Below are 13,095 nucleotides of genomic sequence, written 5' to 3'. Positions count from 1 at the left end.
GCTTTGTAAATATGTTTGTAGATATTGAAATAAATGTTTGGACTTCAGACTACAGATGTGTTTGACATTTGAACAGAGGAATTGGTGTGGCAGATGATTGATGGAGTTTGAAGAAACCCACCCAGCACGCACCCTGACCTCCACAGACAACAGTCTGTACTGCCACCAACCATGCAGTAGGACATCTGAGTCCATGTCTTAGTGGGATACTCAAGGGCAGATGTTATTGTGTATACAGTAGAGTCTCACTTATCCAACATAAATGGGCCGGCAGAACGTTGGATAAGTAAATATGTTGGATAATAAGGAGGGATTAAGGAAAAGCCTATTAAACATCAAATTAGGTTATGATTTTACAAATTAAGCACCAAAACATCATGTTATACAACAAATTCGACAGAAAAAGTAGTTCTATATGAAATAATGCTATGTAGTAATTACTGTAAATAAGGAACCCCGGTGGCGAAGTGTGTTAAAGCACTGAGCTGGAGACTGAAAGGTTGCAGGTTCAAACCCCAGGAGCAGAGTGAGCGCCCGCTGTTAGCTCCAGCTCCTGTCAACCTAGCAGTTCGAAAACATGCCAATGTGAGTAGATCAATAGGTACCACTCCGGCGGGAAGGTAACGGCGCTCCATGCAGTCATGCTGGCCACATGATCTTGGAGGTGTCTATGGACAACGCCGGCTCTTCAGCTTAGAAATGAAGATGAGCACTAACCCCCAGAGTCGGACACGACTGGACTTAACGTCAGGGGAAATTTTTATCTTTACTATAGGAATTTACAGGAGCCCATGTTGGCGCAGTGGGTTAAAAGTTTGGTGGTTCAAATCTGGGGCATGGAGTGAGCTCCCGTTATTAGCCCCAGCTTCTGCCAACCTAGCAGTTCGAAAACATGCCAATGTGAGTAGATCAATAGGTACCACTCCGGCGGGAAGGTAACGGCGCTCCATGCAGTCATGCTGGCCACATGATCTTGGAGGTGTCTACGGACAACGCCGGGTCTTCGGCTTAGAAATGGAGATGAGCACCAACCCCCAGAGTCAGACATGACTGGACTTAACGTCAGGGGAAACCTTTACCTTTACTAGTAATTACTGTATTTACGAATTTAGCACCAAAATATCCCGATTTATTGAAAACATTGACTACAAAAATGCGTTGGATAATCCAGAACGTTGGATAAGTGAGACTCTACTGTACTTGCTTTATCTCTTTGGAAAAAACTACAGTTCCTAGGGCTTCCATTTCAGAAAGTGGCTAAAAAGAAGGAAGAGACAATACAACAGAGCATACAATATGACTCCCCTCCATATCCACAAGGTTTCATGTATCCACTTCCAACAAAACATGGACTCTCTAGACATTTTGTAGGTTCCGCAGCACAACATGATGGCATTTTTGGGACAAAGGCCCTTAATTTCAGTGTAGTTCATGGTTACCCGTGGTTTACGTATCCATGAGAAGACCTGGAAGACATCTACCATGGATACAGAAGGAGACAAGAAAGGAACAAGAAAAGCAAGAGACTCCACCTACCAAGGAGAGAATCAAGAAGCTCTTGGGCAACATCCTTGTGGCCAAAATAGGCTGCCATCACTGCAGGGTGGTCATCGTTGGGTTCAAGGGGCACCACGACATGTCCCTCTTTCAGCAAATACTTCACCATCTCCAGGTCCCCAAAGGCGGACGAAAGGCTTAGGAGGTGGCCCTGTTCAGGAAAAGAAAGGATGAAGGAATATTTATTTTATTTTATTTATTTATTTACAGTACTTATATTCCGCCCTTCTCACTCCGAAGGGGACTCAGGGCAGATCACATTGCACATATAAGGCAAACATTCAATGCCATAACATAGAATAGAGACAGAGACAGATGCAGGCACGGGCGGGTCTCGAACTCATGACCTCTTGGTCAGAGTGATTTGTTGCAGCTGGCTGCTAACCAGCCTGAGCCACAGTCCGGCACAGGAATCCAAAGAAAGTGAAAAGAATGGACTCCAACCACTAACAAGGACTTCCCCTGTCATCCGTTGGTGTAACGTCTCTGACCAAAGTGTCAATATGCCAAGCGTGATTTGTCTTCTTAGAAAATCACAGCGGTGGGAACAGGATCCAAAATACCTACCAGAATGGAAAACACCCATGGAACTATCTGAAAGCTCCCACCCTTTGCAAGCAGAGTTGGTTTATAATGCCTTCAATGGAAAATCCCACATTGGATAATTCCTTTCCACAATGAATAATTCCAACGAATAAACCACACCATTGAAACATTACAACGCAATCAAGTTAATCAGCTACATCACTTGAACTTATGCGCGATGGTGATCCAGGATGAAAAAGAGACCCTCTTGATTCATGATCATGGTTTGGGAGGATCTAAAATCAAATAAAGGTCCTTTGCTGCATCATGGAAGCAAATAAAGACATTTCAAAGTGTAAAACTTATCTATGGAATGCCTTGCCAGTTGAAATTCGAACTACCCAAGACCTACTTGCCTTTCGGAAAGCATGTAAAACCTTTCTCTTCCGACAAGCCTTCGAAGGGTGAAAACTTGGGGCTATGTCCGTTCTTATTGTTATTTAATGCTAACTGTATTGTTTTATCTATTTTGTGAACCGCTCTGAGCCAAATTGGGAGTAGCAGTATACAAGTCCAATAAATAAATAAATAAAACGCAACCAACGAAAGTGGTGAATAAAAGCAGTCGATCATAAACGCTGCAGAGAGTAAAACGCTGCAATATAGAAAACCCAAGGAAAACCAGTAGCAAAAACAAGGACATGTTCGGACCTAAAGTCCCTACAATTTTAGGCAATTGAACCTTTAAAAAATACATGTAGGGAGAATAAAAAGATTTGCACCCAGCACCAAAAAGGTACTTGATGATAATCTATGGAGAGCCCTTGGTTCCTGAAGCAAATGGACACATTAACTTCCATCAAAGTTCAGTGGAGCCCTTAAATTGGTTGCAGAGACCCATGCTTGCCCTAAACATATGTATGTATCCTTTTGCTTTATTTACATTGTATTTTTATTATTATGCATGGATAAAAAATATGTTTCATAACATTCTGTAACACTATGATTTTTGTTCCTGGGTTATAAATGTCATTTCCTAATTGTTTCTATCACAAAAACATGGGGAAAGTTACTGTGAGTTTATCGGGCTGTATGGCCATGTTCCAGAAGCATTCTCTCCTGACGTTTTGCCCACATCTATGGCAGGCATTCTCAGAGGTTGTTGAGATTTGTTGGAAACTAGGCAAATGAGGTTTATATATCTGTAGAAGGTCCAGGGTGGGAAGAAAGAACTCTTGTCTGTTGGAGGAAAGTGTGAATGTTGCAATTCTGCACCTTGATTAGCATTGAAAAGCCTTACAGCTTGAAAGCCTGGCTGATTCCTGCCTGGGGGAAATCATGATTTGGAAAAATTATTTAACTGCAAAAACTTTGTTTTTGCTGTCTGCACGAAAGGTTAAAACTGGCATATGAAAGGTTAAAAAATGGCAACCACAAACATGAAGTTTCAGGAATAGAACAAATACATTCAAAGTAAGAACTGCACAATTAAACAGGAAATAACACTTTCAAACCAGGAACAGAAAACGTTTCTAATTGTGTTACATAGTGTAATTGTACTGTCTTGCTTTATATTTAGATTACTACCTGGCTCTCAGTTGCCGAGTTATAAAAGAAACAGAATATATAAATAAATACAATCATCATTGTCTGTTCTTCCTGTGTGAGTGCACATGTGTACAATTTAGCCTGTAAACCTTTGGCCGGGCTGGTTGTTTTATTGTTGTTGTTTTGCTTGAAAAGTAAATTAGCAAAACATTACACAAACAAACAGCAACAATGGGAACAGTGGCTTATGAATAACATCAAAACAACACGTTAAATAGTTTAAGATAATAACATAGTAACGCAGCAATCGCCATTGTGAGTTGAAACAGATTGAAAAGATTAAAAAGTGCAAAAAGTAGCTAAATCAATATTGAGAGATTAATTAATAAAGCATAAAGGCCTTGATGAACAACCAACTTTTCAACTGGTTCCTAAATAAAACGGGTGTTGGTGCCAGACTTCAGATTGCTTGTTGTTGTTGTTGCTGCTGCTGCTATTATTATTATTATTGTTGTTGTTGTTGTTGTTGTTGTTGTTGTTGTTGTTGTTGTTGTTGGTATTTCTGGTAGTCTATGCAGCACATGGAGGAATCTGGGATAGAAAACTAGACTCTGCACTCTCAGAAGTTGCCCATTCCTTCCATAGATAGATAGATAGATAGATAGATAGATAGATAGAGATAGGGACAGAGATATAGACAGAGAGATCAGTAGAGATAGAGATATAGATATAGGTAGAAATATACTGTATATACTCTAGTATAAGCCTAGTTTTTCAGCCCTTTTTTTAAGACTGAAAAAGCCCCCCTCGGCTTATACTCGGGTGAGGGTCCTGGTTCGCTTATATTTGGGTCAGCTTATACTCGAGAATATATGGTACATTTATTATTTTTCTCTATTATTATTGGTATTATTACATTTATTTTTGTCTATTATTGTTGCTACTATTAAATTTCTTTTACTCTATTTTTATTATTATTATTAATAATACATTTATTATTTCACTCTGATCTTATTATTATTGCATTTATTATTTTACTCTATTTATTATTACATGTATTATTTTCCTGTATTATTATTTATTATTATTATTACATGTATTATTTTACTCTATTATTATTAAAAGGATACATAAGCACATTTACATTGAAGAAGATGAGAATAATGATTTGATCAGAGTTGGACAGTCTTCTCTTAAATTTGAGCTTTATGTAAATATTCAAAAACATTTAACCTACTGATGCCTCAATTAATGTAATTTTATTGGTACAGTAGAGTCTCACTTATCCAACATAAACGGGCCGGCAGAATGTTGGATAAGCGAATATGTTGGATAATAAGGAGGGATTAAGGAAAAGCCTATTAAACATCAAATTAGGTTATGATTTTACAAAATAAGCACCAAAACATCATGTTATACAACAAATTTGACAGAAAAAGTAGTTCAATATGCAATAATACTATGCAGTAATTACTGTATTTACGAATTTAGCACCAAAATATCATGATATATTGCAAACATTGACTACAAAAATGCATTGGATAATCCAGAACGTTGGATAAGTGAGACTCTACAGTATCTATTTTTATTTCTGAAATTTACCACCCTCGGCTTATACTGGAGTCAATGTTTTCCCAGTTTTTTTTGTGGTAAAATTAGGTGCCTCGGCTTATATTCGGGTCGGCTTATACTTGAGTATATACGGTACATACACAGGTGTAATGTACATAGTTTCCATGTAAGTCAAGGTGGAGTAATGCTCATTCATTCCTCAAGCAACTGGTGTGGGAACTATGTTATAGGTTGTAGATATAAATAAATAGAAGCTTTACCACAGTTTCTGAACCAAGATATACCCTGCAGTATAATAAAGTTTCACTCAGGTTTGTGTAACAAGTAACAGTATCTTTACTTTAGTTCAAAAGATCAGACAGGGCAACAATATATACAGCAGTCTCTCAGAATTCACATAGAGAACATAGGGAATAAATACAGTAGAGTCTTACTTATCCAAGCCTCGCTATCCAAGCTTCTGGATTATCCAAGCCTCGGCTTATATTTGGGTCAGCTTATACTCGAGTATATACGGTAGATAGATAGATAATAGATAGATAGACAGACAGACAGGCAGCTGGAAACAGAGTTCCATCCTGAGCATATGGCAAATCACTGCCACAAACGTGCTGCAACCAACCAGACCCAGATAGCTGTCTAGCTGCCCTATTTTGCAATCCCTGCAGTTCCCAGGCTGTTTACAAAGGCATCCCCATGCATAATGAATGACAGCAGAAGATAGATGCAAGGATAGCTCTGTTTTGGGAGCATCACCATTGGTATTTCAGCTGCAAGACATGATCTAATTCCACCATAACATCATGAAACTGATGGAGGGGGAGTTGGACTGCAAATCCCAGCAAAATTTTACCAAGAGTAAAGAACACATGGAGTTGCATTCCTGCCCGACTGGTGCGGAGCTTTGGGCTCAAGTGCCACCAGTATGCTGATGACACTCAGCTCATTCTGAGGATGGAGGGCCGGCCGGACTCCGTACCCGATAGTTTCCATCAGTGCCTTGAGGCCGTGACTGGATGGTTGCGTGCCAGCAGGTTGAGGGTGAATCCAGCGAAGATGGAGATCCTTTGGCTGGGCCGTCCGGGTGGGAGGGAGATCCAGCTGCCTACCCTGGATGGCGAGACACTATGTACGTCATCTTCTGTAAAAAGTCTTGGTGTCTTATTGGACCCTCTGCTCACAATGGAGGCCCAGGTCTCTGCTGTGAGCAGATCTGCCTTTCTCCACCTACGTCAGGCTAGGCGACTGGCTCCCTACCTATCTAGGAACGACCTGGCTACGGTGATCCAGGCGACGGTCATCTCGAGGCTCGACTACTGTAATGCCCTCTACATTGGCCTTCCTCTGTCAGTGATCCGGAAACTGAAGCTGGTGCAAAATGCGGCGGCTCGTCTTCTCGCCGGGGTGCCGGCGAGGTGGCGTATCACCCCAATTCTACAACAGCTGCACTGGCTACCGATTGAGTACCAATTACTTTCAAGGAACTGGTTCTAACCTTTAAGGCCTTACATGGTTTGGGGCCGGCGTACCTGAAGGGCCGCTTATCCCCCTACCAACCCCAGAGATTACTTCGATCCAAAGACCAAAATATGCTTGAAGTCCCTAACATACGGACTTATCATTTGTCTTCTACTAGGCAGAGAGCCTTCTCGATTGTAGCCCCTCGTTTATGGAATGCCTTGCCAGTTGAAACTCGAACTATCCGAGACCTACTTGCCTTTCGGAAAGCCTGCAAAACCTTGCTCTTCCGACAAGCTTTCGATGGGTGAAAAACTCGGGGCTATGTCTGTTTTTATTTTTGTTTTTATTGTTGTTTTTATTATGATTTTAAAGCTACCCTGTTTCCCCGAAAATAAGACCTAGTAGAGATTTTGCTGAATTGCTAAATATAAGGCCTTCCCTGAAAGTAAGACCTAGCAAAGTTTTTGTTTGGAATTATGCCCGCCAAACAGAACACCAGAGCATGCAGGATTGGTAAATGTACGTACCATAGATTGTACATGAAAATAATGGTAGTAACAAGAAAAACTTGATAGGATTCACAGTTTGTCTGGTTATGCTGGTTTGTGATGATATCTACTGTACAGGATATAATAGAGGTTCATTTTTTTTGTTCAACAATAAAAGTGAATTCCTCTTCATGGAAATATAAGACATCCTCTGAAAATAAGACCTAGCACATCTTTGGGAGCAAAAATTAATATAAGACACTGTCTTATTTTCGGGGAAACAGTTTTATAGTTCCCCCTATATACATTTTTAGATTAATTTTACATCGAGATGTTAGATCGTTGGTTGCCATTCATTAATAAAGTTCTCTAAATGTTCTCCTCTTAAAAGTACAGTTATTTTATCCATTATCAGCAAATCTGTAATTTATTTTTCCCATTATTCTAAGGGAGGTATCTCTGAGGTTTTCCAATATCTATTGTTTTAATCTATTTCTGTAAACCGCTCCGAGCCAAACTGGGAGTAGCGGTATACAAGTCTAATAAATAAATAAAAGGGTTACCTAGAGCACCACCCTTTGCCCATCTTTGCTTCAGGTGTGAGGAAACAGCCACCGCCACCCTGAAGAAAGAATGTGGAGGTGGATGGACAGACTTGCTAGAAGGACATTTCTTATGCTCTACACCAGTGGTTCTCAACCTGTGAGTCCCCAGGTGTTTTGGCCTACAACTTCCAGAAATCCCAACCAGTTTACCAGCTGTTAGGATTTTTAAGAGTTGAGGGCCAAACCATCTGGGGACCCACAGGTTGAGAACCACTGCTCTACAGTTTTCGACAGATATGTGAGTACATGCAGGGTCATGTCCAGGCAAGAATCAGTGGAAAAGGTCAGTGGCTGATATAGCAGCCCACAATCTACTATTCCACTGATTTAGGATGATAGGAACTGAAGGTCCTTCTTAGAAGAACTAGACCCAAAAATAGTTGCTCAACGAGTACTGGATATAGAAGGCCAAAAAGACATTGCTACCCTGAGTAAAGCTGGCTCATTGAAATGGTTAAGCCGTTTAAACATACCCTATTTCCCCCAAAATAAGACATCCCCAGAAAATAAGACCTAGTAGAGGTTTTGCTGAATTGCTAAATATAAGGCCTCCCCTGAAAGTAAGACCTAGCAAAGTTTTTGTTTGGTAGCTTGCTTGCCGAACAGAACACTAGAGCATGCAGGATCAGTAAATATACGTACCATAGATTGTTGTATATGGAAATAATGGTAGTAACAAGAAGTTCTTGATTCACAGTGTGTCTGGTTATTCTGGTTTGTGATGACAACTACTTTACAGTAGATAATAAATTTTCATTTTTAAAAAATTAAACCATAAATGTGAATTCTTCTTTGTGGAAAAATAAGACATCCCCTGAAAATAAGACCTAGCACATCTTTGGGAGCAAAAATTAATATAAGACACTGCCTTATTTTCGGGGAAACAGGGTACTTTCCAAACAGCCAGGTATCTAAAGACAGAAATGCCTAAACACCTCAGGAGCTCGTTTTGAGCAGTTGGATACGATGGTCAAACACGGAAGGTTTAATCAAGTTCCATATAACAAACGATTTTGTATTTGTGGAGCATCAGAGGTGGAAGATATCACACATGTTCTGTTCGGCTGTGAATTGTATAAGAAAGAGAGAGACCAATGCCTCGGGCCATACATTATTCACAAAACACACTGGGACACACATATTAAAATTTCATTTTTGTTGGCCGGCCAGAATCCTAAAATAACACACAAAACAGCCCTTTTCCTATTCAAAGCAACACAGCTGAGAATTGCATATTTGGAATCAATTGGGGTAAACTGTGGAGGTGATGCAGATATTTGACCTGAACGGGGTCTTGTTAACAGCTTGTTTATTTTAACTTCTTTTTTACCACAGGTTGTATGATGTGTGTATGTCTATGTATTAAATGTTTTGATACGGCCGATGGGCTAATCAATAAAACGTGATTTGATTTGTAACTGAAGGTCCTTGTGGGGCCTTCCATTCAACTCCTTGCACAGCCTGAACTTCTCAGGAGAAGACATCATTCTGTCTTTCTTTCTGTCTCTTCTTTCGGTGGATAGTAAATTCCCCAGCCTTCATGCCTTTACCTTTTCGATGTGTGAGATGTTTTCTTGGCAGGCTGTTTTAACCAACTCTTGGGCCTTCCCAAATTCTCCACCTCTGTAGGCATTCTGAATGGCGTCTGTTATGGGACACTGATCCGCGGAGAGATCGCCGGCTGAGGATTGCCTGCCGCCCATGCCTGCGGTCTCTGCATGAAGAAAGAAGGGGAGAGAACATGATCAACTGACATGCAGTGCTAAGACTTAAAAAGGAATTTGGAAATTACATGATTTTTTGGAAAATATGGGGGAAATGTATAGAATATGTGTTTGCTGAAGGACAAGGGAGCAAACCTGCAGTGGAAATGAATAGTCACAGAAGCGGCAGAAATATACAATGCCAGAAAACTGCACTATTATTATTATTATTATTATTATTATTATTATTATTATTATTATTATTATTACTATTATTAATAATAATATTGTTGTTGTTGTATTTTTATGACACAGCAAACATGACAAAATCCAGCATTATCTATCTTGTTTGCTGTGTCATAAAATATAATAATAATAATAATAATAATAATAATTATTATTATTATTATTGTGCGGTTTTCTGGAATTGTATATTTCTGCCGCTTCTGTGACTGTTCATTTGTATTTTGATTCCATGGCCCACTTGTCGATGGATATCCAGAATCAGCAGCATCCACCGCGGTCCTTTTTATCCTGGGCAATGACCGAGCCAGTATAGACTTCGTTTTGGTTTGATTCTCCATAATGCTAATGAGTTATGTGCTCTTAGTTCTGCTCCTCAATTGAGGCCTCTCTAGCTTGGTTGGACCTACTGGTAGTTACACACACCAGACATCACAGTTGTGGGAAAGAAAAAGGTTTGGATTATTATATCGCCATACCAGGTGACAGTCAAATGGATAAAAAAAACAACAGGAAAAACTCAGCCGCTAACAGGACCTCAAGACTGAACTTCAAAGACTCTGGCAGAAACCAGTGCAGGTGGTCCCGGTGGTGACTGGCACACTGGGTGCCGTGCCAAAAGATCTCAGCCAGCATTTGGAAACAATAAACATTGACAAAATTATGACCTGCCAACTGCAAAAGGCCACCTTACTTGGATCTGCGCGCATCATCCGAAAATACATCACACAGTCGTAAACGCTTGGGAAGTGTTCGACTTGTGATTTTGTGATATGAAATCCAGCATATCTATCTTGTTTGTTGTGTAAACTTAGGCGATCCCTCATAGTTCAAGGATGATGGTCCTCTATTTCTTGGAAGACGCCTGTGCATGATTTTTTTTAATGTGTGGAGGTCGGTGCACGGCCGGTCAACACACAGTCTTCACAGATTGAGGTCCCAACACAACGAGAGTGGCTTTTCAGTCTGTTGCAGCCTTCTTCCGCCTTCACAGCCCTTGTAACATGTACCATGTTATCCTCCGCCTGCTCTACAACATTCACACTACAACATTCACAATGGCCTCCAACTGACAAGAGTTCTTCTCTCACCCTGGACTTTCCACAGATATATATAAATCTTCCTTGCTTAGTTTCTCCATACTTCACAACCTCTGAAGATGCCTGCCATATATGTGGGCGAAACGTCAGGAGAGAATACTTCTGGAACATGGCCATACAGTCCGGAAAACATACAACAACTCAGTAACAGAAAGTTTTTCATTTTTCTAACACAGCGTTATCCCTTTGTACGTGGTCAGACTACAATCTGCTCTGGCCAATAGAGAAAATGATGAAAGATTTGGAACGGCAACACTTCCACTGACATAGTTCTGTGTCCTTAAAACACAGGCATTAAATGGATCTTTGATGCCATTAAAAATCACAAAAGCCATTGGACAATAGCAATGTATCTGTGTGTGCATTCAAGTCACCTGTGATTTCCAGAGGGTTTGCTTAGGCAAGGACGATGCAGAGGTGCTTTTGCCAGTCCCTTCCTCTGAAACATACATACAGCACCTGGTATTCACTAGCACTAAGCACTTCCATGTAAGCATTAACTGAGCATTGCCTGGCTTTCACAATCAGACAGAATGTGGTGCCTTTATGCTGTTTGGGCCCCAGAAAGGAGTTTGTCTGACACTCAACCCACAGCCTTTCCATGCAAAAAGCAGCATTGGGATCAATCTGTGCCCGTCAGTAAATACCCTTGAAATGCACAGCTTGGATCACTAGGAGTCTGAGTGACCCTCCCGCGTTAATTATTCAAAACAGAGCTCAAGTCACAAAGACATTGGAGACGGCTCTAGGGATTTACGTCATGGAGTTGCAAAGGCATCAATAATCCCTGTGGGATCCTGCAGAACGCACGAAGGGCAAGCTGAGAGGAGGTTCGGCCAGGAGGAGACAGAAGATGAGGCTCCTTCTCATTCACAAAGGACTGCAATGCCAAGGGAATCCAGGCATGGTGCAGTGTCAGTCAAAGCAAGCCAGGGAGGACTCCGCCGGAGACCGATGAGCGCCTGCTCTCCAATGTGGAGACTGTTAATATGGGATTTGTGTATTGATAGTGTTTAAATGCAATTTGTGCCATGCTTGTATTGCGACTGATTGCATCATCCAGAATGTACCATAGTGTGGAAAGAGTTAATTGCCAAGAAGCTATGATGTCCTTGATGTGTGGCTGGAACTAGGGAGTATCCAGACACAAGTGTTTGTGCATAATTGATTGCGTCAGTTTAGTTGAGTTCTGAGTCAAGTTCTGTTGAAGAACAGAACAGTCATCTGTCGTCTGCAAGTCTGTTTGTGTTGATTACTGCTGCATACAGTAAAACTTTGTAAATAGTTTTACCAACGTCTCTGAGTGTCTCTTTGTTCTGCGCTCCACTGCTTCCATCCAACTACTGCTGTGCTGCAAATACTCTGACAGAGACACCCAATGTTATGAGCAACCAACAGTGTCCCAAAGCCCAGGGCAGACCCACTGGCCATGCAAGTCCAGCCTTACAAAAGCACTAGGCAGCTGCCAGGCATGAACACACCAACAAAGCAATCCCAACAGATGGCCATCCAGCCTTAAAAACCCCAGAGAAGGAGATTCACAATGAACAGGCCGCTAAAATGTCATTTCCCACAGTCTTCATTTACAGGATCTTGGTAACCCATTGGTTGGGGGGTTTGGGAGCCTGGAAATACGAACGTTGCAGACCACATTCAGTTATTAACAACTCTAAATCCTGATAGTTTTGAGATTTCATGTGCAGTTCATGATCTACAGTAGAGTCTCACATATCCAAGCTTCACTTATCCAAGGTTCTGTATTGTCCAAGGCAATCTGCATTTTATAGTCATTGTTTTTGTAGTAAATGTTGTAACGTTTTGGTGCTAAATTTGTAAATACAGTAATTACCACATAACATTACTGTGGCTTAGTGTGTTAAAGCGCTGAGCTGCTGAACTTGCAGACCGTAAGGTCCCAGGTTCAAACCCGGAGAGCAGAGTGAGCGCCCGCTGTTAGCTCCAGCTTCTGCCAACCTAGCAGTTCGAAAACATGCAAACGTGAGTAGATCAATAGGTACCGCTCTGACGGGAACGTAACGGCACTCCATGCAGTCATGCCAATGGCCACATGACCTTGGAGGTGTCTACGGACAACGCCGGCTCTTCGGCTTAGAAATGGAGATGAGCACCAACCCCCAGAGTCAGACATGACTGGACGTAACGTCAGGGGAAACCTTTACCTTACGATTAAAGTCTAACATTAAGAGAAATACCTAGTTGCTGTATGCATCAGCATCTGGATTGGTGGCGCAACACCAGCACCAATCACAGTTCTTCCAGTTGTGTGCAATCC

The 13,095-nt window shown here is 41.2% G+C and overlaps 1 protein-coding gene across 3 annotated transcripts in view; it reads right to left on the bottom strand.

Moving 5' to 3' along the window:
- The window catches only part of lrrk1 (leucine rich repeat kinase 1), a 101,760-nt gene that overhangs the window by 66,903 nt on the left and 21,762 nt on the right, over nt 1-13,095 (bottom strand). For 2 of the 3 annotated variants that reach the window (XM_062963002.1, XM_062963003.1), the window contains exons 3-4: nt 9,307-9,470; nt 1,537-1,708 (exon numbers count right to left, since the gene is read on the bottom strand). In XM_062963002.1, coding sequence (XP_062819072.1) covers nt 1,537-1,708; nt 9,307-9,470 — 336 coding nt within the window. Of the gene's footprint in view, nt 1-1,536; nt 1,709-9,306; nt 9,471-13,095 lie in introns of those variants that run through there. The other variant, XM_062963004.1, reaches the window with a different exon arrangement.

The sequence above is a fragment of the Anolis carolinensis genome, unplaced genomic scaffold, assembly GCF_035594765.1.
Source record: "Anolis carolinensis isolate JA03-04 unplaced genomic scaffold, rAnoCar3.1.pri scaffold_11, whole genome shotgun sequence".
Lineage (NCBI taxonomy): Eukaryota > Metazoa > Chordata > Lepidosauria > Squamata > Dactyloidae > Anolis > Anolis carolinensis.
Note: the sequence above shows the minus strand (reverse complement) of the source record. Positions and strands in the feature narration are given on the sequence as shown.